Source organism: Puma concolor, chromosome A2 (genome assembly GCF_028749965.1).
Source record: "Puma concolor isolate L17-30 chromosome A2, mPumCon1.1.hap2, whole genome shotgun sequence".
NCBI classification, from domain to species: domain Eukaryota; kingdom Metazoa; phylum Chordata; class Mammalia; order Carnivora; family Felidae; genus Puma; species Puma concolor.
This window is the reverse complement of record NC_141668.1, coordinates 63,209,846-63,234,881: the sequence shown is the minus strand read 5'-3', so window position 1 is coordinate 63,234,881 and position 25,036 is coordinate 63,209,846. Positions and strand designations below refer to the sequence as shown.

The 25,036-nt window shown below is 36.4% G+C and overlaps 1 protein-coding gene across 10 annotated transcripts in view; it reads right to left on the bottom strand.

Moving 5' to 3' along the window:
• Positions 1–16,729: 16,729 nt before the first annotated feature.
• ETV1 (ETS variant transcription factor 1) overlaps positions 16,730–25,036 on the bottom strand; it is a 93,045-nt gene continuing 84,738 nt past the window's right edge. For all 10 annotated transcript variants that reach the window (XM_086695162.1, XM_086695130.1, XM_086695157.1 and 7 more), the window contains one exon: positions 16,730–20,711. In XM_086695162.1, the coding sequence (XP_086551288.1) occupies positions 20,490–20,711 (222 nt within the window). In that variant the 3' untranslated portion in view covers positions 16,730–20,489. The remainder of the gene's footprint in view (positions 20,712–25,036) is intronic.

The window sequence follows — 25,036 nt, the reverse complement described above, 5'->3', positions numbered from 1 at the left end:
ATAATCTCATGGTTCATGAGTTTGAGCCTCACATCCAGCTCTGTGCTGAGCTTGCTTTGGATATGTTCTCTCTCCCTCTCTCTCTCTCTCTCTATCTCTCTCTGCCCCTCCCTTGCATGCACTCTCTCCCTCAAAATAAAAATAAACATGAAAAATATTAAAATATATATATATAGCATATGAAGGTCATTGTATTGTCTGGAAAATTAATTTATATTTGACTTTAATCAGCTGAAAAGGAGTGTTGTAATCTCCAAGAGAGCTGTTAATATGTCAAGGAATGCTATAATAGTAAAAATAGCATAAGAATGTGAAACTCACAAGCTAATGGGTGTCAGATTGAGTATTTAAAAACAAACAAAAGAAAAAAATAAAACAAAAGAAGGCTTAGAGGGAGAAAACAAGGTACACAGAACAGACAGAAGAAATAGGAAACAAATTACAAGATGGTAGCTTTAAATACAAATATATAAGGAAATTCATTAAATGTGAAAGTGAACTGAAAATACAATTAAATGATGAATATTAAAATACTTTAAAGAAACTAAACTCAAATAAAGGTACTTATAATAGATGTACTTTCAATATTAAAATTCAGAAAAATTAAAAATAAAAGAATAAGAGAATTATTGAACAACATCTTTTATATTTTTAGATTTTAAAACTGCGCTAATATCAAAGAAGACTGTGATGTAAGACATATTATTAAAGATCAAAGAGACATTTCATAGTGATAAGAGGGTAAAACCTCTAGGAAAATATAACGGTTCTAGTTTATACACACTTTAGAGCCTCAAAGGAAATAACGAAAAATGTTATAGAAGTGTAAGAAAAATAGTTTCACGATTATATTCAAAGACTTTAAAACAACTCTTTCAGCAATTGATAGGACAAACACATAAATCAGTAAGGATATAGAAAAGTTGAACAACATAATTAACCAACTTGACATAATTGACAAATAGGGAATATTCGACCCAACAACTTCAAAATATAAACTAATTTAAGCTAAAAGTACAGAGAATTTATTGGCTTATTATAATTTATTATAATAGGGAAGTATGTACTTGAATCTTTGGGTTTCAGGCATTGGACTGACGGAGTTAAAAATACCTTATAGATGTTTTTTTCCTAGTTCATATCTGCTTTATTTTACATGTTTGATCTCCTTATCTCCTGCTGCAAATAAAGTGTCTTTTTGAGGCCTAGGAATATGGACCCAAGCAATTCTAAATTTATATTATTCTAGCATTGAAATTCCAAAGGCAAGAAACAGTCATCCATAGTAGCACTTGCTAAAAAGATTTGGAGAATACTCTGATTGACGTGGCTGTGGTCTCATGCTAATCCCTGAATTAAACATTGAGGACAGGAAGATGGGTCAAGGATCTAATTCTGCAGCAGCCTTATAACATCCCACGGAGCAGGAGAGAAGTTTGCCAAATAAAAATGTTTTATGACCTTGAGGAAGCTCTAAACTTGTATCTTCCAGTACCATGAGACCACCCCCCCCCCCCCCCGCCCCAAGAAGATATTCTTTGATGCTAGATAAGAAGAGAAAAGTTACAAGAAGAATTATAATTGGCCCATTTTGGGTCACATTCATCCTTGAATAATTTTATCCAAGGGAATATAGTATTCTTATTTTTTCTTTCAAATTTTCAGTTGGAAATAATTTCAAATTTTATAAAGATTGAAACAATACTATAAAGAACTCCCTTATTTTCTTCACCCAAATTCACTAACGATAAACATTTAGTCACATTTATTATTTTTTTAATGTTTATTTATTGTTGAGACAGAGAGAGACAGAGCACCAGTGGAGAAGGGGCCGAGAGAGAGGGAGACACAGACTCTGAAGCAGGCTCCAGGCTCTGAGCTGTCAACACAGATCCCAACGCAGAGCTTGAACTCACAGAGTGCAAGATCATGACCTGAGGAGAAGTTGGATGCTCAATTGACTGAGCCACCCACGCACCCCTGGTGACATTTACTTATCATAATGTGTACCTGTGTGTGTGTACGTGCATATGCTTATGTTTAAACCATCTCAAAATATGTCTCAAAGCAAAAATCATGTCTTTACCCTTCTCAGCATTCATTTCTTAAGTACAAAGAAATTCTTTTGCATATTAGAGTATAATTATCAAAATCAGGAAATTTAACACTGGCACAATACTGTTGTATAAGGTACAGTCCATATTGAATTTGGATTCACATTCTCATTGTATTTAACCAATTTTCCCATGTTGGATATTCAGGGTCTTCTTTTCATTGCATACTAATTTTGATCCTAAATTTCTGGACCTCTGTTTACCATAGTAGACTATTTATTTTCTGTGTTTCCTTTGTCTTACTGCCTTCTGCTATTTCCTTTTGTCATTTCTCTGTGTTGCCTCCATGGGATCAAAATATACAGTTGGTATCTCCTCCTTTCTCCTGCTATGTATAGCACTGTGTTTATTTCCTTCTGATGCCAACAGCTATACCTAGGTCTGCATTGACTTTAGGATTCTATGATTCTATGGATATAAGCTATTATTCACTCTAAACAAACAAAAATCCTTCAGATGTAGAAAGGAAACAATGTTTCCAGGTCTTCATCAATGTTCCTCCTAAGCCCAGAGTATATTTACATCTCCCTGTAGCTAGAAATAAGTCAATTACTCGAATATTCAATCAACCATCCTGAACTTTCAGTCACTTATCTAAACTGAAAAAAAATTCATTGATTTGTTTTTGCATGGTTACCTTTTATTCAGGAATATGGCTTTGTTATTTTCTCTAAAATCACCTTGACAAAATTTTTTTTCTAGTTTATTAAACTTCAGCAAAAGTTTAAATAATGGCACAATAGCATATCTTGTGACCCAGAACTTTCACTCCTAAGAATTTAAAGCTCCCCCTCAAAAAATGATAAGATAAAAACACAAAGATAATCTATCTGAAATTTACAATAATGCCAAAAATATAGATGCAACTAAATGTCCAAACTGGAAAAGTTAAATAAACCATAGAACATTTACACAATTAAGTATAACTTTTTATTTTTATTTATTTTTTTTTCAACGTTTATTTATTTTTGGGACAGAGAGAGACAGAGCACGAACGGGGGAGGGGCAGAGAGAGAGGGAGACACAGAATCGGAAACAGGCTCCAGGCTCTGAGCCATCAGCCCAGAGCCTGACGCGGGGCTCGAACTCCCGGACCGCGAGATCGTGACCTGGCTGAAGTCGGACGCTTAACTGACTGCGCCACCCAGGCGCCCCAAGTATAACTTTTTAAAATCGCGATGTACAATAGTACTTAAGACCAGAGAAAATTGTTCAGGTCAATAAATCAGGTTATAAAGTGATTATTCTAGAATTATTCCTATGTTAGGTAGCAAAAATTGGTATTTGATAGATTTCTTACTCTGGAGACAAAAAGAAAACAGTCTAAAGCAAAAACTAGAAATGTTCTTGAGGGAAATTATAAACAAAATATATGAAACCCAAAAGACTTTTCTGTTTTCTGGGCCAAAATCTGTCTTGGGGCAGTGTCTTCTATATTAATAATATTCAATGATGCTATACATTGATAAGTATAGCTCCCTCATGACTGCTTGACTGTCAAATTCAGAACTTCTTTATATTTAGCCTATATGCCTGTCACACCAAGGATTCAACCCAGAACCTTATCAAGCTCACTGAGATGGCCAGATTCTCTCAGCAATATATGAAATTTATATTCCTCTTCTCTAACCCATCACTATTGGTCAACTCATTCACTTTTGCTCTCTGTCCTAAACATAGTGGTGAAACAAGAAACATAACAAAACTCTCTTTTATGCTTCCTCCAGCCCATAGGCAAAGTTGGGTATATTTTATGCCAGAAACAAAATGACTGAGTTGTCTCAAAGCAAGAAACATTGGACATAGTATGGGATCTGCAGCTGATTATGCTGGCAAGGTAAAGGAGAGGAAGCCAGGTCTAAAATACCCGGCCAACATAGACCAGGATGATTTTGCACATGATTTTTATGGTTTTTATCTTCTACTTCAAGATAATAGTTGGAGGGGATAGTAATCGATTGGTTAATGCCTTACTTGGGCCACAAATAGAGGTAGTGAATGGTTCTAGAGTGTTTAGCTCATTCATATCCCTGATCTTCTTTGTTTTTATATACATAAGACATTTGGAATTCCATTGCTCCAGTGTCCTCTTGCCGTGCTTATCAAACTAGCAATAAAACACGATTATTCAATGTTTGCTTAATGTTTTATAAATACATCTTATAAAAGGTCAAATTTCAATAACTTATTTCAATTCATTATGAGATAGTAATACAGGGTATAGATAGGACAAGCAGGGAGATACATCTGAAGGCAAGTTTTAGAAGACTTTTGGGGGCAAATGTGCATACAAAGGGAATGAAGGGTATGTTAGAGCATAATTGTTGAGTTTTGTTTAGAACACATTAAATTTGAGAGATTTGTAGAAGATCCGGTTTGAGATGTCCAGTAGTAAGTTTGACATTAGGATTTGGAGCTGAGGTTAAGACTGTGGTGTTTAGAAGATGTCAGAATAAATGAAGGTTGAAACCATAGGTTTCAAAGAGATAATCCAGAGAGAATACATAATGTGAGACTAGAAAAAGGCCAAGGATGTCCACCAGATCAAGAACAGGGAACTGACAGGTATAGCCAAAAAGGCAGGACAGAGCAATACCCTGAAGCTTCTTAAAGACAGAGAATGTAGCCAAGTGTGACAAAGATGTGATTTGTCTCTAAGTCCCACACATGTCATCCTAGAACTCAAATTTCTGTAAAGGCTACCAATATTTTTATCATAACATACTGTCTCCATGCAGAGCAGAAATTGCCCTTTCTGTTCTGAAGTATCTGGGGCATGACAAGAAGGTTCCTTTCCAGTTTTCCTATGTGTAGCCTACATACATGCGTACATTGACTCTGGCTACATCAAGCTTTAGGTCTTGTTATGATCCTTCCTGTTTCCCTGGCTCCTACTCACCTTGATGACAGTTACCCATTTTGTTTTGGCTGCTCCATTCTTTGTCCAGCCCCTATCCACTCCTGTTCATGCTGCAGTGCCACCAAACTACTTATCTGGTTTCTGTTGGCATCAAAATTTTTCAGATATCCTCTTTTTTTCTCAATGCCAGTTATCTTAGTATGTCCCAGTTATTATAATATGCCATTATAGGGCTAATTTTGCTCTTTTACCATAATTCTGTTTCTAATCTCTTTTATGACCTGTAATTGGGGCACTGGACACAGAAGTCAGGTTGATTAACTAGCTAGCTAGCTAGATATCTTCAAATATATACAAAGACATTCAACTCAAATAATGTGTAAAGGGTCATCTCCAAATATATTCAAAGACACTCTATTCAGTAATGCATAGAAAGCCATTTTCCTTAAGCTGAAACCCCCAAGCCTCAACTCTGGAATCTTCTATTAGAGCAATTTGATGGATCATGATGAGTAAAGAATTAAGGCACACCTCCAATTCCCAGTCTTCAAGTCTGAGCAGTATTCCACAATAAGTTGCAACACTGAGTAACTGCTTAAATAGACCTGTCCATCTAATCTCTTCTGTCATTTATAAATGAGCCCTGATGCTACTATTGAGCTGATCTGGGGGGACAGAATTCACAAGATCTTCCATCAGCTTGTTTCAATCTGGATATGCTGCTCTCCCCCAGGATCATTGGTGATGCATTTAAAAGCTGTCTCTCTACACCAGGGCACCACTGTCATTCGGGACCAAACATGCACTCAGAACCTTCCCACATTCTCTTTCTTGGTTTATTTCTTTTTGTCATTTAGGGATGTCATATTGAAATATCCTTGAGAACAGATATGAAGATGATATTGTCTACAATCTTGTGCTTTTAACATAGGAAGCAGACAATAATATTGGGTGAGGGATAAGGAGGGACATAAACCTAGGGCCCTTCTCTTAGGCTTTTCCCAGAGGAACTCACAGTTGCTAGAAAATGAGCCTCCAGGGTCTAATTACAGTCCTCATCCATCTCTTGCGTCAAATAATTGCATCCTAATTGATCAGCTTGCCTCCACTCTTGATAGGCCCCAATATACCCTACACATATCTACAAAAGAACATTTTTAAGACAAAAATATCAGTCTTCACCCTTCTCCTTCATACTCTTTGATGACTCACCTTAGCCAAAAGCTGAGTTTCTAAAATGTGCTTTATATTAAGAATCACTGGGGTCTTATTTTATTTTATGAATTAAATTAGCAGATGGCCAAATTAACTATTTCTTTTCAGTTTACAGTCTATATATCTTTTTATATATTTTTTTTAACATTTATTTATTTTTGAGACAGAAAGAGACAGCATGAACGTGGGAGGGTCAGAGAGAGAGGGAGACACAGAATCTGAAACAGGCTCCAGGCTCTGAGCTGTCAGCACAGAGCCTGATGTGGGGCTCGAACTCATGGACCACGAGATCATGACCTGAGCGAAGTCAGATGCTTAACCGACTGAGCCACCCAGGTGCCCCAAAATCTTAACACATGTTGTAGGCAGAATAGTGGCCACAAATTTGTAGGCACCCTGAACCCTTCCTTTACCTTGCCAGAGAAGAATTTCAAACTCTGGTTTCAGCCTCTCTTAATAACCTCAATCCCAAGCATACTTCCTCATATCTTCCATCCCATGTAAGGTTAGCACATCACCTTTAGCCTGAATCGTATGGGATTAGGATTTCTGGATCCTATTCTAGACCTACTGAATCTGAAACTCAGGCGTCTTTATCTTAAAACAAAACCCCAAGTGATCCTACTGTTGAAGAACCTTGTTTTAGTAGATCAAAATGTGGAATGGTTGTGGTGTTCATCTAGGCTGAGGGTACAATCATCTTAAAAGCTTTGTTAGAATGATGTGTGCCCTGGGGTGCCTGGGTGGCTCAGTCAGTTAAGCATCCAACTCTTGATTTCAGTTCAGGTCAGGATCTGACAGTTCGACTCAGGTCACGATTGATCTCATGGTGTGTGAGGTCGAGCCCATGTTGGGCTTCATGCTGACATGGAGCCTGCTTAGAATTCTCTCTCTCTCCGCCCCTCCCTCACTCTCTCAAAAATAAATAAACTTAAAAAAAAAAAGAATGAGTGTGCCCAGCTTTTTTTTGTGTGTCACCAGGAGTTGGCATTGAAATGCCTATCTTAAGAATGCTTCTCAGAAGATTCTGACAGTCCCAGATTTTCCCTCTTTCTCTCTCTCTTCCTCTCAGTTGCCAGTCCCTATTATCTACCTGAAATTGTCCACCAAATTTTTATATTCTTGGGTCATATATAATTTCATCCATAAAGATGTCTCCATATCCACATTTGGGAAAGATTAACTGCTCTCATTATTGTACTCAAATACTTATTAGATATTTATAATACAAAATTTCACATACTGAATTACAGTCAGTGATCTGTTTCTTTTTCACCTACTAGACTGTGAGCTCCTCAAGAGAAGGAACTCTGTCTTCTTTATTTTTTGTCATCTCCAGAGCCTGTTGAATATGCGCTGAAGTCGTTACAAATTACATTTTAGGAACACAGAATAACAAATATCTCAGTAATAGGAAAGTAATAGGAAAGTCAGTGAGACAGCTTCTAAAACGACAATTTTAATTCTCCCATCTCCAGAAAACAAAGCAGTTTTGTTCCATGTTTTCCGAAATTTCTTACCATGAATATCAGTGTAGTAACTTTCATCTCCTTTAAATGTGTCATTTCTGCTTTGGGAAACTCTATGATAAATTTCAATATTATTTTCCTTGAAATTCATAAAGAATAGGAAAGGCCAATGGTAGTTTGTTCACTCATATTAAACATCCTTCCCTGAAGAAAGGTTATATAGTCCCACTTTCTGGAACTCAAGCATGGCTAAGTGACATTCTTTGGCCAGTGACTATTAGCTGAAGCACTAGTCTAAGTTCAGAGCAGAAGCTCCAAGAGTAAGCAGATGGTTACCATGTGTTTTTCCCCACTTGTAACAACCAGCAGTGTTCTGGCTTGCAACTGCACCATCACTAGGAAGTCTGAGACAGGACTGCACCTGGCCCGTGGTGGGTATGTACAGAGAGAAAGAAAGAAGTGTTGTTTGTGAAAGCCACTTAACACAATCTGGAATAAACTGATACAAGTCTCTTGTGACATTGGACCCTGAAACCACAAGCATCTTTGAGTTCCCAAGCAGGTATGGCAATAAACCTGAACGTGGAAACCTTAACTAGTGGGTTCACCATAGTAAGTCTTTATACTAAAGTTAAAGTAAATTTTTTGACCTTTTGGGGCACCTGTGTGGCCCAGTCGGTTAAGCGTCCAACTCTTGATTTCGGCTCAGGTCATGATCTCATAGTCCAGCCCCATTCTTGACAGCATGGAGCCTGCTCAGGATTCTATCTCTCTCCCAGTGCCCTTCTCCCCTTCTTACGCTCTCTCTCTCTCTCTCTCTCTCTCTCTCAAAATAAATAATCTTAAATATTTTTTTGAGCTTTTTAGGAGTTGGAGTGATATTAGGGACATTAGAAGTGTGTGTGTGTGTGTGTGTGTGTGTGTGTGTGTGTATGGTTTGACTGTTAGAGTTACTGGAGGTCTTACTATCATGTAGTGCCTTGGGGGTGCCAGATGCTATACATCCTATGATGTATGAGAGAATCTTGCTCAAGAATTGTCTAGCCTAAATGTTCACTGCTCTGGTGGAGAACACTAGACCACACAAACTACTTTAAATATGCAAGTTAATTAAATTGAAAGAAGAAGGAAAGAAAGAAGGAAGGGAAGGGAGGAAAGCAAGGAAAGGAAGGGAGGGAAGGAAGGGAAGGAAGGAAACATGCAAATTCAATAGTTATGTTTACAATGGATAAATGAAAAGTGAGTATGTCAGAATTTGAATTTTTATTCTAATAGGTTTCTGAATCTGTTTGTCAAGAACATTCTCATGTTCCTAACAAATCCTTGTTCTGGAAACCATTGCATTTCTAATTTTATAGCATATTCTTGAATCAGTTCTTAAATCAAAGGGAAATTTGAAGACTGTTTCTCAGACATATAGTGTCTCCCCCTCTCAGGATTTTAATTTTTACTAATGTGGATATAAATCTATTTATTATCAGTTTTTGTTTTCCACGTGGGTGTTATTCCTGCCCTTCACCCAAGTATTTGTTCTCTTTTGCTACTTTCCTTAATAGATGTTATACATCCCCAGACAAATGCTATAGTTCCTTTCCCTTTGGACAATACTGTATACATCTTGAGCCTTCACCATGAGCCCATGCTACCATTTTGCAGGCATTCTTTGATGCTATGCTATGATTTCCCTCTGTACCTTCTTGCTATTGTAGACAAGGATGTTTCCCAAGGGAAGACATTCAGTCTTCCAGAAGGGACTTTGGCATTGTATTCAGAAACTGATAAATCCTTTCCAATCTCATCTACTAGACCAAACATCATGTTACATCTCTTGGGTGAGAGCTGACGTTGTAAACTCATATGCGAACTGCTGTTTCTTGTCATCTTGTTGCATCCACTGGCATTACTGCTGAATGTTTCTCCTCTCTTAGTCACCTTGGTGCTTTGCATTGGACGTAAGCATTTCTCAGTTGTGCCAGGACACCACCGTCATTTTACTGGCCTCATTGCTTTTAGCAGTATTTCCCAATTTAGTATCAACAACTGTGAGTTTCATTGGAATGCTTCTACTCCTTTCCATTTATTTCATTAGGTATCGTATTCAACTTGCACCACGGCGGCAGTATCTATCATGATGGCAACACGCCATGGTAGAATTCGAGTCTCCTGAACACTGAAGAGTCAGGGAACGAAGAGAGTTTGTGCTGTCCACTTGGTGGATCTTTCATTGAAGTCCAAGTGGATTGGATGACGAAAGAACTGGCTTGTCCTCACACACAGAAAAAGATCAAAGAACAGCATCATGATGAAACTTAGAGCCTTAAGTGAATTAAATAATCCAGGGTGTAAGTATTTTCAAAAGGGTCGACAATGTTTGAGGCCAAATCTATTCTCTCCTCCCCTAAATCTCGATTGATTGTATATATTGTCTGAAATCATGGGGTATACTCTGAATCTTTTATTTCATTTCTTTTCATCAAGCCCGAGAAAGCTGTGTGAATGTTAATATGAACTGAATAAATCCTGTGATCACTGTAGCACCTTATAATGATGTGTTCCCAAACTGCCATATCACGGTTGATTATTGCTTCTTTTTCTTTGCAATCCTTCATTTAATTTCCACTCCTTACACCGGTGTTAATATTCTGACTATTTGAATTCACTTTTGAGTTCATGAGATGCTGTATCAAATGTTTTGCTAAAATCCAAATGTATTCCATCTCCCACATTGCAGTCATCCACTAATCTTGTAATTCAATAAAAAAAGCAATCAGATTTGTTTGGCATGATTTGTTCTGTGTAAACCCATGCTGCTTATTGCTCAATAGTGCTTAAATGATAAGTAGTGCTCAACGCAAATTTCCTCATCTAACTTCTCATTTTAGCTCGGAAAAGTCTATAGTGTTTTTGTTCATGGATTTTCTCCTGGCACATTGCTAGTTCCTGGGTCTTAAACACCAGGGAACAGAGAGAACATACTAGGTTTATGGTGGTACCATTCATCTTGTTTTGCCTTCCTATGTTTTTCCATTTGTTATCCCTACATTTTCATATCAGATTTTCATTAAATTTATTATGTGAGTAATCCCTTTATTCCCATTTTCCTATAACATCTTTTTAGTACTTGGTAATTGGTGGAGGGACAAGAACACTGAGATTAAAATTTATTTCAAACATCTTTGAGAATAAAGAGCAATGCCTTGGTTCAATTTATGCAGTCTATCCAGATTAGTCATGTAATATAAGAAAGATAGAGTTGCAATTTATCTCTTAAGTCTGAATCTCACACTTAATGGATGATAATTATTTAATTTTGATGGATTCTTTAGTTTTCACTTGACCATAGTTTAAATCACTGTTATGGGTTGAATTGTGGCCTCCCTCCTAAAAAGAGGCACATGGAGTGCTAACTGCAGGGCTTTGGAATGTGATCTTATTTGGAGATAGGATTTGTACAGAGGTGAATGAAACTGAGGTCATTATGGTGAACTCTAATTGAATATGACTGACATCCTTCTGAAAAGGAGAAATTGGACAAAGGGGTAGAATCACAGGGAAGACAACGTGAAGAGACACGGGGAAAAGGCCAACCATAAGCCAAGGAGAGAGTCCTGGGACAGATCCAGCCCTCTGAAGGTACCAACCCTGCCAGCACCTTGGTTTTAAACTTGTAGTCTTCAGATCTGAGACAACATTTCTGCTGGTTAAACCCTCCTGTTTGTGCTCTTTGGTACGGCAGTCCTAGCAAACTAACCGAGTACTTGTCCTATAAGAATATTGTTTTGTTTTCATTAGTCCTCTTAGATTATACTCTTCAAGGATTATTTCCATTTCTTGGTAATCACAGATTTTATGCCAATGTACCATGTGAGCAGACGTTAAGGTCCTGTAGGAATCAAAGCATTTTTGAAGGGAAGGGAAGAACAAAAAGGACATTCTATATTCAGCAGTTTCCCATTCTGAAGATGAACGATAACATTATTTTTAGGGACTGTGAAAAAGACTAGACACCCAGCAGGCAATTCTGATTCTTTTTAAGTTGCTGGTGACTTGAGGGAATTATTTCCCATCCATTGTACAGGGGCTGATGGGGCTGTAAGAAAGACGCCATGCCCTTTTACAGGCAAGGAGTAAGGACCCAAACGAAGAGCCAACTCTTGGGTTTTCTCTCCTGGGCTCCTGAATCTTAAAGTGATGCAAGAATGGGAGGATAGTTGATAATAATTGATTTCAGTAAGGGCGACCTCAACAGATTTATCATTATTTCTTGCCACTATAACTTTTTTGAATCTCAGTTATCATATCCATCAGTTTGGCCATCTTACTATGCTTCTACTAAGCTCCTTTTCCACTTACAACACGTAGAGTCACAGTGCATTCATTTTCATGAGGACATATCTGAAATTCATAAAAAATAAAATCTCTCCAGTTCAGCCCCACAGACACCCAGATAGATCCCTAATGCTTATAAATTTCCACCATTCCCTGGATGATAAAATAGAAGATACAGGAATATAAAAAATAAATGTTTTGATACATATTATGAGTCACCACAGGTCTGAGGAAGGAGGAGGTTAACTTCATCAGGTCCAAGAAAGATTCCCTGTTAAGTAGATGTGTCCTGGAGGGATGGTTTGATGATTCAGTCACCAAATGTCATCATGGGAAGCAACCCAAAGAGAGCATTACAATCAGGCTTTCTGATATAGAGTGGAGTGATAAAGAGTGAATTTATTTTCCAAGGTTTGAGAGTGAAAAAGTGGGCATTGTTAATAATATGCAGGGGCAATAGGTGAGTTGTGCCCGTCCAACAAGGACTATCCTAGTATCCCAACGGTACTTAGGCAGGTATCAACCTATGAGCTCTCTGCTATAAAATAGTCATTGCCACTGCAATTATGAGATGGAATGTATCAAAGACTGGAAATAACTCAGTGTTAGAAGGATTCTTTACTCCTGTCTATTGACCTTTTTAAGCATCAGTGGTAGGATGGGGTCAAGGGGTCAGTTATCAGGGTAGGTACCAAGAGAGTTACAGTGTCTACAAGATGGGGCCTCTTGGCTTTGAAAAACGCCTAATCAGTGGTTATTGTGGGAATGATTAAACCACCAACCACAAGTAACACAATAAGCCCTTCATAACATGGTGAGGAATCCCAGTATGTACATGTATGCAGCAAGTGTACATTTGATAAATGCTTTTAATCAAGATGTTCAGGATCAAAGCGGTCCAGAAGTTAATGAGTCCATATTCTGCTCCACCTTGATTTATAAATTTTCAACATTCTCCTGCATAATGGGCCACATAAACTTACATTTGGTGATTAATTAAATGCTTCTTTTTATGGTAATAGGCATGATTGAACTTGTATCCTCATTATATTTGAAGAAAATTATCCCTGCTTTCCACTGTACCTAGCATTCTTAAGGCTACTTCTTTACCATACTTCTTTTGCAGAGTCTGGGCACTAAATAATAGATTATTTTAGCCTAACTGATACAGCACATAATTCTCTAAGTGTATGTTAGATTTACATGGGTTAGTCTTACTTAGTTTGAGGACAGGGATTGCATTTTAGATTTATTGTATATTCCATATAGTTTACCTATGGAATGGCACATTTAGTTTGAATGCAGAAAATACACAATCAATTGATTTATAGCAGTGTTTACTACCAATTTGTGGAAGATTCGTATTTGGGGATTTTGAGAGATTAAATCAATGGATTTCCAAACAGAACAAATTGAAATGAATCATCTCAAGTCTGTTCTAATATGAATGAATTAATATTCAGCCAATGAATAAATCAGGGTGCCATGTACTTCTCTTTGGGGATCTAAATCATCCCAACATTTATTTTCATTTTTCTCCTTGTTTTGATTTTAGAAATACTGCCTGAGGGTTTCTGCATAATGACAATTTTTTGTGAAACGAAGTAAACAGTAAATTGTGGGGAAGAAGTCATTTTTCAGTTGACTCTATTTCATAATTTTCTTGATACTGAATTTCAGTGGTAAGTATGCAAAATAATCAGAATGGCAATTTTACGTGCTGTTTGTAACATTTACTATTAAGATCTTCATGAAACAAGTAACAATCAACAAAGAAAATTAGAATTATCACATTTGGGCCTAGTATTATGTAGCTGAGAAAAAAATAATATAGTCTTATCTCTTCACATGTGATCCTCTCAGTAACGAAGCAGAAGTTTACTCCGTAAGTGAATGATTCTAAACAAATCACCTTAATCTGTAAATGACGGAGTACCAAATTGCAAGGAATAGATTTTTGTAAGGAATCTATTACAAGAAATTTGGAAAGTCAGAGAAAAATACTCTATTTCTTTTAATTTAGAACGTTCTTAGTGTTGGGGCACCTGGGTGGCTCAGTCGGTGGGCGCCCGACTTCGGCTCAGGTCATGGTATTGCGGTCTGTGAGTTCGAGCCCCACTTTGGGCTCTGTGCTGACAGCTCAAAGCCTGGAGCCTGCTTTGGATTCTGTGTGTGTGTGTGTGTGTGTGTGTGTCTCTCTCTGCCCCCCTCCCCCCCACACACTCTGTCTTTCTCTCTCTCAAAAATAAACATTAAAAATTTTTTAAATAGTTAAAATGGCAAGTTTTATGTTATATACATATTACTACATTTTTAAAATAGAAAAATTAAAGTATTTAATGTTTATGATTACTTCTTTAAAGTTTATTTTGATAGAGAAAGCACAAGTGGGGGAGGGGCAGAGAGCGAGGGAGAGAGAGAATCCTCTCAGGCTCCACACTACCAGCAGAGTCCCACTCCGGGCTTAAACTCATAAACCAAGAGATCATGACCTGAGCCAAAGTTGGATGCTTAACCAACTGAGTCAGCCAGGTGCCCCAATATTTGTGATTGCTTTTAAGTATAAAGTAAAATATTTCTGTAGTATCAAAAGTAGGATAGCATTTTAGACTGCAGTTTGAAAACTAGTGCTACACGCATTGTCTTTTTTTTTTTTTTCCCCTCCTATTTTTTTTCCCCACTACATTTTTCTTCTGACAGTTAAACTGACGTTAAAACTATAGGACAAATACTTTTACTAGCTATTCAGGAAATTAAAATGTATAAAAAATGTCATAGTTCACTTTGCAGTAATGTGACATTATTACAAATTAAGATTTCTTTATAAAATACTTTCTATGCTTTCAGTTCTACTTTCTAATTTAAAAATCTGTCTGTTGCTCCTTCTGAATCATGTAAATTCAGATTTACTGTGCCTTAAAAGTTTTCTGGAAAATCTATTACTTTCACAAGTCATGTCTAATAGCATAAATCATGGGGGCAGTGTTTACAACTTTCTGATGAATTTGATCAGTACATCTGTCTCCTTTGGGAACATTAAACTGTACCCTTCTCTGGTAGAAAAACGAAAACAAAAACAAAGTGGTACTTCATTTTGATTCTGAAATGCTTAAAGATTCGGAGCGGGGGGTAATCACCATTTGATGTTGCTGTTGTTTAAATAGCACTTGATTTCTTTTCCAGATTTTTCTATAGAGACTATTCAAAAATGGTTAAAGAAATGTTTTAAGTAAGACCGTATTTCAGCAAAATGGGAATCATCGTTACATACATTTTTAAGTCATTAGAAATTTAAATCAAGAAAGTAGCCAGGCCCAAGTTACAGAAAAGAGTTGACGAATTTGACTGTGATCACATGACATCTTGACATCACATTTTTGTTTTGCCGGGAGTCTCAGCTTCTCCTCAATAAGAGCCATGAGTGACACAGGCAGTGCTGTATGTCATGCATACACATTGGTTGGCACATGGGAATCACTAAAATAATTCAGAGAGTTCCCGTCCCCAAATTTCTTTCTGATACAGTTGCTGAGAGGATTATGTGAAATAATGTATTAAAAGAGATTAGAACACAAAATTAGAGAACCATTGATCAGGTGTCCTGGGAACTAAGTAACCAGAAAGAGAATAATACATGGGAAGTAGTGGAAGGACAGCAAAGAAGTTACTCAAGTTCTTGGTCATACATGAAATGATTAAAATGATTCAGATGTGCCAAAATTTGGATGTGTCAAAAATTTAGATGTTCCGCCCTCCAGTTTTAGATGTGCCACCTTCCAGAGTGATCACGATCATGCTTTCAATTTCTGGGCTTTTATTTTAGATTCAAATTTTAAGCATATTTAATTTTCTATCATCACAAATTTCATAGCATGTTTTCTCAAACTGTAAGTATAATTTCAATACATCCATGTGAATTAAAAATGTCTTCCCCATAGAAACATAATGTTAGAACGGAAGTACATAAGAATATTAGGGTCTACTTGCAAAATAAAAACAAAACAAAAACAAAAAAAACCCACAAGATGCTACCTTACATATGAATTCATAAGCCATAGCTATTCTGTATGTAATTGAACATTTTAAAGTCATCATTACTTCTATAAAGTTACCCACTAGTCCACTCTCTTCTTAAACTGTATTTTCCCATAAATTGTTTTTTTTAATAAATCCTTCTAAATGTGTCTCATGTTTAAAAAAAATTAAGTCAAGCCCTACAAGTACTAGTTGTGTTCTGAGTAAACTGGGTCAAATTCTTCAGCATGATGTCCAACACTGATATTTTATGGAATGTTGGCTGTTATGGAATTCTCACAATTGCTTAATTGTTCATTTGCCTCCTTTAATCTCCTTCTATTATTTTTACCTGGATCTCTATTTTTTTTTACAACAGTATTTTCCCCTTCTTCCTCTCAAACAGCACTGGAAAATAGCTCATGCGCTTATTTTTAAATTTTACTTCTTCTAAGATATCAAGTATAAACATTCAAATGGCCTTCTCCTCTGCAATGTTTTGTCATTATAAGCTCTTAAAACGTTGCCTGATTGACAAAGGAGCTCATTTTAGAAATTCCCATGATCTGCTTAAATGTTATAAAAGTGGGTAATAGATTTCTTTCCTTGTCATATGAAGACAAGGTGACTCACATTTTAGAACTGTTCTTCTGAGTAACAGACATATTCTAAAATTCTTAATAAATAGTAATCCCTAGCAGATGTTAAGAGCGTATAGTAACCACTCATACCAGCACAAAAAGAAATTTATTTAAAAAATATATAATCTGGCTTGGACGACAGAATTAACTGTGCTACTATGCTGTACTTAACACACCTTATCGCTCATCACATAATATTTACACAAGGGGTTATAAAGTCATGTCATCATTTGATGCGATTACTAGATCCTTTATTGGAATAGGTGAACTTTAATAGAATGTTTTCAGTACCATTTATGCAGAGTATAGTAAAACTATTTCAATGGTAAACAAAAATGCTTTTCAGTAACTTCTCACCCTATCTCCATCAACACAACTTTTGTCTAGAGGTAAATCAATCAGTATTTTGACCAGAGCGTCTTCATCTAGGTGATGGGCTAAATAACACCACCCTCCCCACAACCCTCCACCTCCATGTCCTGATCTAGGAAGCTGTGAATGAAACAGGCAAAAGGGCCTTCAAAGATGTGACGAAGGAAAGATCTTGAGATGGAGATCATCCTGGGTTATCTGTAAGGACCTTAAATACAATCCTCAGTGTCCTTAGAAGAGGCAGCTTGAGGAATATCTGACTTCAGTACAAAGAGGGACATGACGACAGAAACAAAGACTGGAGTGCTGAAGCCAGGAGCCGGGACTCAGAAATGTCAGTAGCCTCTAAAAGTAGAAGCTAGAATGGGATTCTCTCCTGGAACCTTCGAAAGAATCCCTACATGCACACGTTGATTTTAGCACCTTTAGGCTCATTTTGGACTTTTGATCTTCAGGACTATAAAAGGATATATTTGTGTAGCTTTGAACCATTACCTTTGTTAGGGCAGCCACAAGAAATTAAAACTATCTGTAGAAAGAAGATTCAAATAAATTACCTCCAAGACCCACGCATGATTTCAGAAAATTGTTGTGCACTGCTAGCTTTGTGGACTTTTATTTTTCAGTATTTTTCAGAGGCATAACTTAAGAAAAGTCATTTTTCATTAGTTATTTAGGATGTACCATTCTTGGTTGTAATCAGTCTGTTGGGTAATAGCATATCATCACTGAGAGGCAGCAAAATTAGGGGAGAGATTTCTTTTAGTTTATTTTACCAATTTGAAGGAAAATGTTATATTTTTAAAGGATTTCTAATAGCCAATTCAATTAGAAATTCAAAACACAAGAATCTCGCAGAAATCAGCTGCCAGATTTATTAATCTATCTGAAAATAAAAACACAAGCAAACAAAAAGAATAAAAACAGAACTTAAAAAAAAAAGAACTTGAGATACATTTCCCAAAAGAGTTTATAATGCAACGTTTGAACCCTTCTGTACTGGAAATATTCTTAATGTTAACAGGCCAATTACTCACTTTGTTTTGTGAGTCACTACCTTCAGCAGAAAAATAGTTTGGCCTTAAATATTATATAATTAATACCAGTTCTTCCTTTGATCCATTAAGATAACTCATAGCCCAATCCTTCCCCAATGGGAAATTAGAACTAGATATTAAAAAGAAAAAAGAACAAGGAAAAAAAGAAAAGGAGAAAGAAAGAAAAAGAATCCTCAATACAATTTCATTTAGATGCTATTTTAAAGACCCACTTTTAATTTCTCCTTCAATTTCTCCAAATACGTTAATACTCTTTCCAATAAATCTTTAGCTGAATAGTTTAAAATTTGTTTTTATTCTAAGTGCTGTAAATGGCCACATGAGCATAGTAGGGGGAAAGAAGTTCTCATTTTTAAGGCATACTTATTAACCCATAATGGGCCTAATGGTATATAATGTATAGGCAGAACAATCATTGAAATCACAGGTTACATACATACAATGAAATTAAAATAGATCTTTTTGTAGGATTAAACGTGACTAGTATTGATCACTGAATATGGGTTTCCCAATAGCTGTTCAATTTAGATATATGAGCTGTGATCTGTGCCATCTTGGAAAATGGGTAGCCGAGAAATCACCTTTCAACACTCTTTCCTGTGATCACCAAGAAATGCTTTTATAGGTTCATTTTGGCTTCGTGTTTTGGATTTTTTTTTTTTAACATTTCATTATAGACTCTTAAAAAATGCCGTTCCTCTGGGATATTGATGGATTGAACAAAATTCATGCTTTTTGTCTGAATGGTTCAGCAAGCTTTTCAAGGATATTGTAACACCATTTACTTTGTTTTTTTCCAAGGTGAATGAAACAACATATTCTGCTCTCAATATTTTCTCCAAATGCCAAACAAAAACAAAACAAAAACCTTTGAAACTTTAAATCTTTAAATCTTCTTTCAAACAATCCAAACACATTTACACAAGTGTCCAAAACAAGATGATGAATATCAGTGCCAGCACTATGTCATACAGCAACTTCCTCAGATCTTTGACAGTTTGTAAATAATTTTCTATTTCACCAAAAGTTACAAAAGTTCCACAGTTTCCCTTAGCAAGCTGAAGCTTACTCTTCATTTGTCAATGTGCATAAAAGCTGCTTATAGCATAGCATGGCATAAGCTATTTTTTAAGCAATAAATGGTTTGAGTCATCTATTTTGTCCTGAAATGCTATCTGTAGTTAACTGCATTGCTTATAAATGGTCATAGTAAATTCAGCATGAAAGAGAATATTACAGAAAAGACAGCAGCAGAAGCATTAGCATTATCTAATATTTATATATGTTATCAACATAACACAGCAGTAAAAGGTTTAAATGCATATCAACGGGTACCATGTCTAAAAATTACTATAGTACCTATTTAGTGTATTGGATATTTTTCTTAAGGAGTGCTTGCTGTATCTAGAACAGCATAATATGTGATTTAGTACAGTTAATTCTTATCGATTAAATAATGTCTTTTTATGTACTGAAGGAAGTGAGATAGATATTTTTTGCTTCATTGTGATCCTGGATTTAACATTTAAATGAAGATCTCAAAGGACCATGACATATCATTATTTAACTGAAACGGGCTTCAAAATATTTAAACGACAGTATGATTTGTATCTAAACAGCAAGGTGGCACCAGATACATGTAATGCTACTGGCCTATGACTCAGTTTGGAGCCAGAGTCCAAAATTGTGCCCCTCATTTACCGTCATGGTGATCACTCAACTTCAGAGAGAATTACCCATTTTATGGTTATCCTCTGTGAGTCCTATATAGAGCAAAACAAAACAAAAACAGCAAATGCAATCTCTAAATACCTTTTTACAACAGGTGCAAAACCGGTCATCTCTAACAATTAAACTGCCATTTACAGTAGGGTTTTTTTTGTTTTTTGTTTTTTGGTGTTTTTTTTGTTTTTTTTTTTGTTTGTTTGTTTGTTTTTGTTTTTGTACATCTTGCAGAGACTCAGAAATGAGAGGGGAAAATGCCCAAGGCAAATGGTCTCCAAGTGGATATTTACAGAATGTGAATTAACTGTACCATAGATACCCAAAGAAAATGAACGTTTTCTTATGTTGTTATGAAATCAAATAAACATGATATAGCTTCATCATACTTAAAACCTGTAGGACCCCATCCCAAGCCTAAGTAAAAAGTAATCCCCGTATTCCCCCACCCATTCACCCATTATCTTCCTGTTACACAGAATAAATGTTTAGATTACTCCCACCCACCCTCAAATAAAGTGCACAGTCCATGGCAGACCATAGAATAATGCAACAGGAAAGCCCCTTTTTGTGTATTATTATTTAAAAATAAAATACAAACAACAAAAATCAAAAATCGAAGAGCACTCAGAGATTCTCTGCATCCTGCAAAAAGAGGAAACGCTTGAGCAGGCCCTGCTTCACTGTCACTTGTGTTAATACACGTAGCCTTCATTGTAGGGATGGGGGTTGCAGCAGCCCCCTTCCGGCATGTAGGCCATGCCCTCGTCAAAGTGAGACAGAGGCACCGTGTCCTCTTCATTGATGTGACGTTCCATGTCTGTCTTCAGCAGTGGGCGCTGATTATCTGGAAAGGCCATGGAGAACAGGGCTTCTGGATCACACACAAATTTGTAGACATATCTCTCTCCAGCCACCTGATGAAAACACGGAAGAGAAAAACCCAGCCTTATGTATGGTGCAGGATGTTAACTGAACTTTGTGTGGCGATCATTTCATGATATATACAAGTAGTGAATCATTCTGTTTTACCCCTGAAACTGATGTAACGCTATATTGTCAATGGACCTCAAAAGAACTGCAATCTCTATCATCCCCAAATAGGAAAGAGCAGGGAAACAAAAGAATAAAAACTTGGTTTAATATACCAGAAAGGGTGCATAACCAAAAAAAAAAAAAAAAAGAAGGTCCTTACTTTGTAGAATAAATTACAGTCCAAAAGAGGGAAATGCGACCTTGAGTAATGATTGACTCTGAGTAATAATTACATTCATTCCAGGCACAGCTAGAAAGCTTAGCACTTTGCTTGTTTTAAATAAAAGGAAGCTTACATTGTTATTTGGGGGAGGGGTGGAAATCAATGATTTCATGCAGGCATCTCCCATCGAAATTTTTTTCCTTTGTTTTAAATGGTAATATCTTTATAAAATGACTGGATCTTTAAGGTGTAGTGTCTCCCTCTTAATATTACATTTTCTGAAATCGTAGAAAAACTAAACTTCTAAACCTTAAAAGAAAAATGTGTTGTGTTCCTAATAAGACTAGACTAGTGACTTGCTGATTCACAGTGAACTGGTTCTTTTTTCTTTTTCTTTTCTTCTTTTTTTTTCTTTTTTTTGGCACTTGTGTATTCTGATGTAAAAGAAAAAGATGCATAGCCTTATTTAAATGAAAGATGGATCAAGAGGACAGCATTATCCTGGGTACATCACTTTTAAAAATGAAGGCAAGTTGCATTAGACAGAAGTTAAGGATGTGTGTAAAGTGTCAAATTGAAGTAAGAGGTGTAAAAAAGTGAAAGGAATTTAAAATATACAATGCATAGGGAGGAAATGAGAAAAAGAAATGTGACAGCTGCCTGAAATAAAGGAGAAGTAGCATAATTTGTAGGGAATGACATGTACCAAACTTAAGTTTTGAAGAATAATGTTTCTCTAGGAAATTATAAACAATAATGAAGTGAAACACATATGTACCCCCACCTCCATTAACAGGCAAAACTGAGGTTCTAAAAAAACCAGGAGTGGGTTGTGGGATAGAGGGCAGAGGGGGTGTGTGCATGAATACAGTTCTTTGCATTGACGTTGACAGTACCTTTTTGTATGTGTGCAGAGATTAGTAGTTTTAGAAAGGTGAGAATTACTCAGTACCTCTGGGTTCCTATGTATCAAAAAGGCACTGCTATTTGCTTTGTGATGCAGGAGAAGAGTAAGTTCATGGTTTAGAAACTATCTGTATGTTTGGAGAAAGCGAATCGACTACCAAAGAGCGCTAGTGTTCTGGACTCAAGATTTAGAACATTTTTTTGTCCTGGATTTTTTTAGCTTGTAAAAGGAACCGATTTAGAGAATCCAAATAATCTGAATATTCTTAGGTATGAAAAGAGTGAACACTTCGTTTTTATAAATTTGGACATGTTTCTTAATCTGCTCTCAGTTTCCCCTTTCTTTTGTGAAATAGAGGTGGGAACGGCTCCTATGGAAAGCCTCTTATAAAATCAAGATGGAAGTTTCTAGTACATTGCATAGCAAACAGAGGAGCTGACATAAATTATTTTAGGCCCTTATAAGAAAGAAACTAAGTTCATAAAGGTGGAATGGCCATAAATATAGAAACAGGCAATATCAGAAACAAAGCTAAGATATGAAATCCTTGTGTTCTTTTTTTTTTCTTTATTCAAAGCATCTTGAGGAAAATAAATAAATAAATGGCCTGCATACCTCAAAGCATTCAATAACCTTCTTTGTTTTGTTTGGAGCTTCAGAAAAAGAGGTATTTGCTTTAGGCTACTGGTAGCTTTTTTATCCAACCTGTTGCTATTGGTTATAATTAGAAATGATTTGATAAATCACCATGGGGAATTAAAATGTACAACATGCAATCAAGATTATAAAACCTCTTAAGGAGACTGCCTTGACTCATTGCTTCCTGCTATTTTTCTTATGAAAAACATTTTTGGAGCTACCACTATATTTATCGGACTATGTTAGATGCCACAGAGTTTAGAACAAAGGCTGATAACTACCAAGGGAAATAATGTCTTTTATTAGTAGTAATACAATTACAATGTAGAAAATGCTGCACATTAAGTACACCCAAACTGCAAAGCTGAGATATACAGAACATGAATTTTATAGGAGATGGATTAGAGTTAAGTAAGGAAGTATCTTTTGAACTGTGCTGTGAAAGACTACACATTTAAGTTATGTGTTAATTTTTAAAATCGTAGAAGTAACACAGAGAGACTAGAGGAAAACTAAAAACTACAAATTAAACCAAAAGAAATAATGATTTATCATTATATCATCAAGAAACAACCACTGTTCAAATTTTTCCACATATTTGTCTAGGCCTTTCTGTTTCGAAATAGAAGTGAACACATGTATGTACAGTCTAAAAGCCATACCCTGCCCTTTCTTCTTTCATAATTACTGAAATAATCAGGATTTTTTTATGTGTTTAGATCCATCTGATTATTTTTATTTTCTAAACTTTCCATTTTATTTTCCTCGACATACACCACATACATACATGATTTGAAGTTTATATGATCTGAAAAGAAGCCAGAGTATCAGAATTTTAAGTTTCTAAACAAGTGTGGTCATATAAACATTTTTCCACTACACCCTGAAATATAAAATTCTATATCACACTTTTTTTTTTAAGGACAGCATAATTTTCCTGAGTGACTCTGTTAAAATTTACTTAACCATTAGACTGATACAGACGTTAGGTAAAAATCAGAGGGCAAGGCACTCTATAAAGAGGGGACCATATCGGTGAAGTAATGAGGGGGTCACAGGCGTATCAAATAGCAGCAAAGAGAATCACTGAACACATAGGGGGAAAAAGAGTAGACATGTCTGTAAAAACTGTAAACAGCCTTCATTTATGTGCTGGCTACAAGGAGACCTCAATTTTGCATATTTCACCATTAAACACCCTATGCTTTCTCACATTGCACGGCAACACCCCAAAAGGTATGTCATAGAAACGACAGAATTTTGCTACCCTCTACTAGCTGATAAACAGTTGCAAACAATTTCTTTTGGCAATTACATCCCAACAGGGAAATATGTGAGGAGCAACACTATTTTAATCTGTATTTTAGTACCTATGCCATAATTTGATTATTTGATAGTATCTTGTCTTATCAATCCATTAAAATAAGAGGTAAACACACGGTGTATGTGATCATCGGATAAATAAACAGGCACATGGAATGGTGATATTAGTAATAAGAATCACATTTGAACAGCCTTGAGAATAATTAAGACCTGGCATGACATCCTGGAGATACCCTGTCAAACACTATGTCTAAAAGCTGAGGTGTAACTAGAGACCTTCTCCTTTTAACTCTCTGTGAATGCTCTCTTTAATAAGAGACTTAATGGTCAAGACACAGAAGCCAAATGTGTCTCAGCTTCCACTGGTTTCAGGGTGTGAGTGGTATTCAGAGCTACCTTTTGCTGAAGACTTCTATTGTGCCAGGTACCACGCAACGGTCTCGGGTACCTTATTTCATTTAATCATCAGAACAACTTCAGGAAGTAAAAACACCACCATTTAGCAGAAGAACCTGTTCAAAAAGGTGACCCGCTGAGAAGTCAGCATGTAAACCCGACTGCATTCTCTCTTTCGCTGTGCACCACTACCCAGGACTGGGGAGCACCTGCTGCACCAGCCCACGTGACGTGCTGGGACTAGGGACTTGGTGAGGAAAATGAAAGGGTCTCGCTGCAGGTGGGAAGGGCAGGTGAGAGGAAGGGAGGAATAAAAAAAGACCCTACGGTTGAGATGGAGAACACAGGGGAGCAGGTAGTAATAGGTTATATATCTTGAAGGCGAGATTCGGGGAAATAGGAAATGAGAAATGGATTCAGCCTTATCTTTCAAGGATCTTGGGCACTCTAACTTCTGAGCTGGTGAACTCCAGAGCACCAATTCCCTTTGGTCTAAAAACTCAGTGATGCTGTTCCCTCTGTTCCAGTATGTTACATGTAGCAAATGGTTGAGTTTTCTTGGCGTAAATATAGTGGTATAAAAAATATGCCACAGTGCAGAATATATACCTACGTTTGTGTCACCCAAATGAACAAAGGACGCATAATAAGACAGTAATGTTCACAAAGGATAAATCATAAAGACTGGTTCACAGTCTACACAACTGGAATGAATACACATGCAAGGCTGAAAGATGTAATAATCACAAGTATTCAATGTTTTATCTTTATTCATCAGT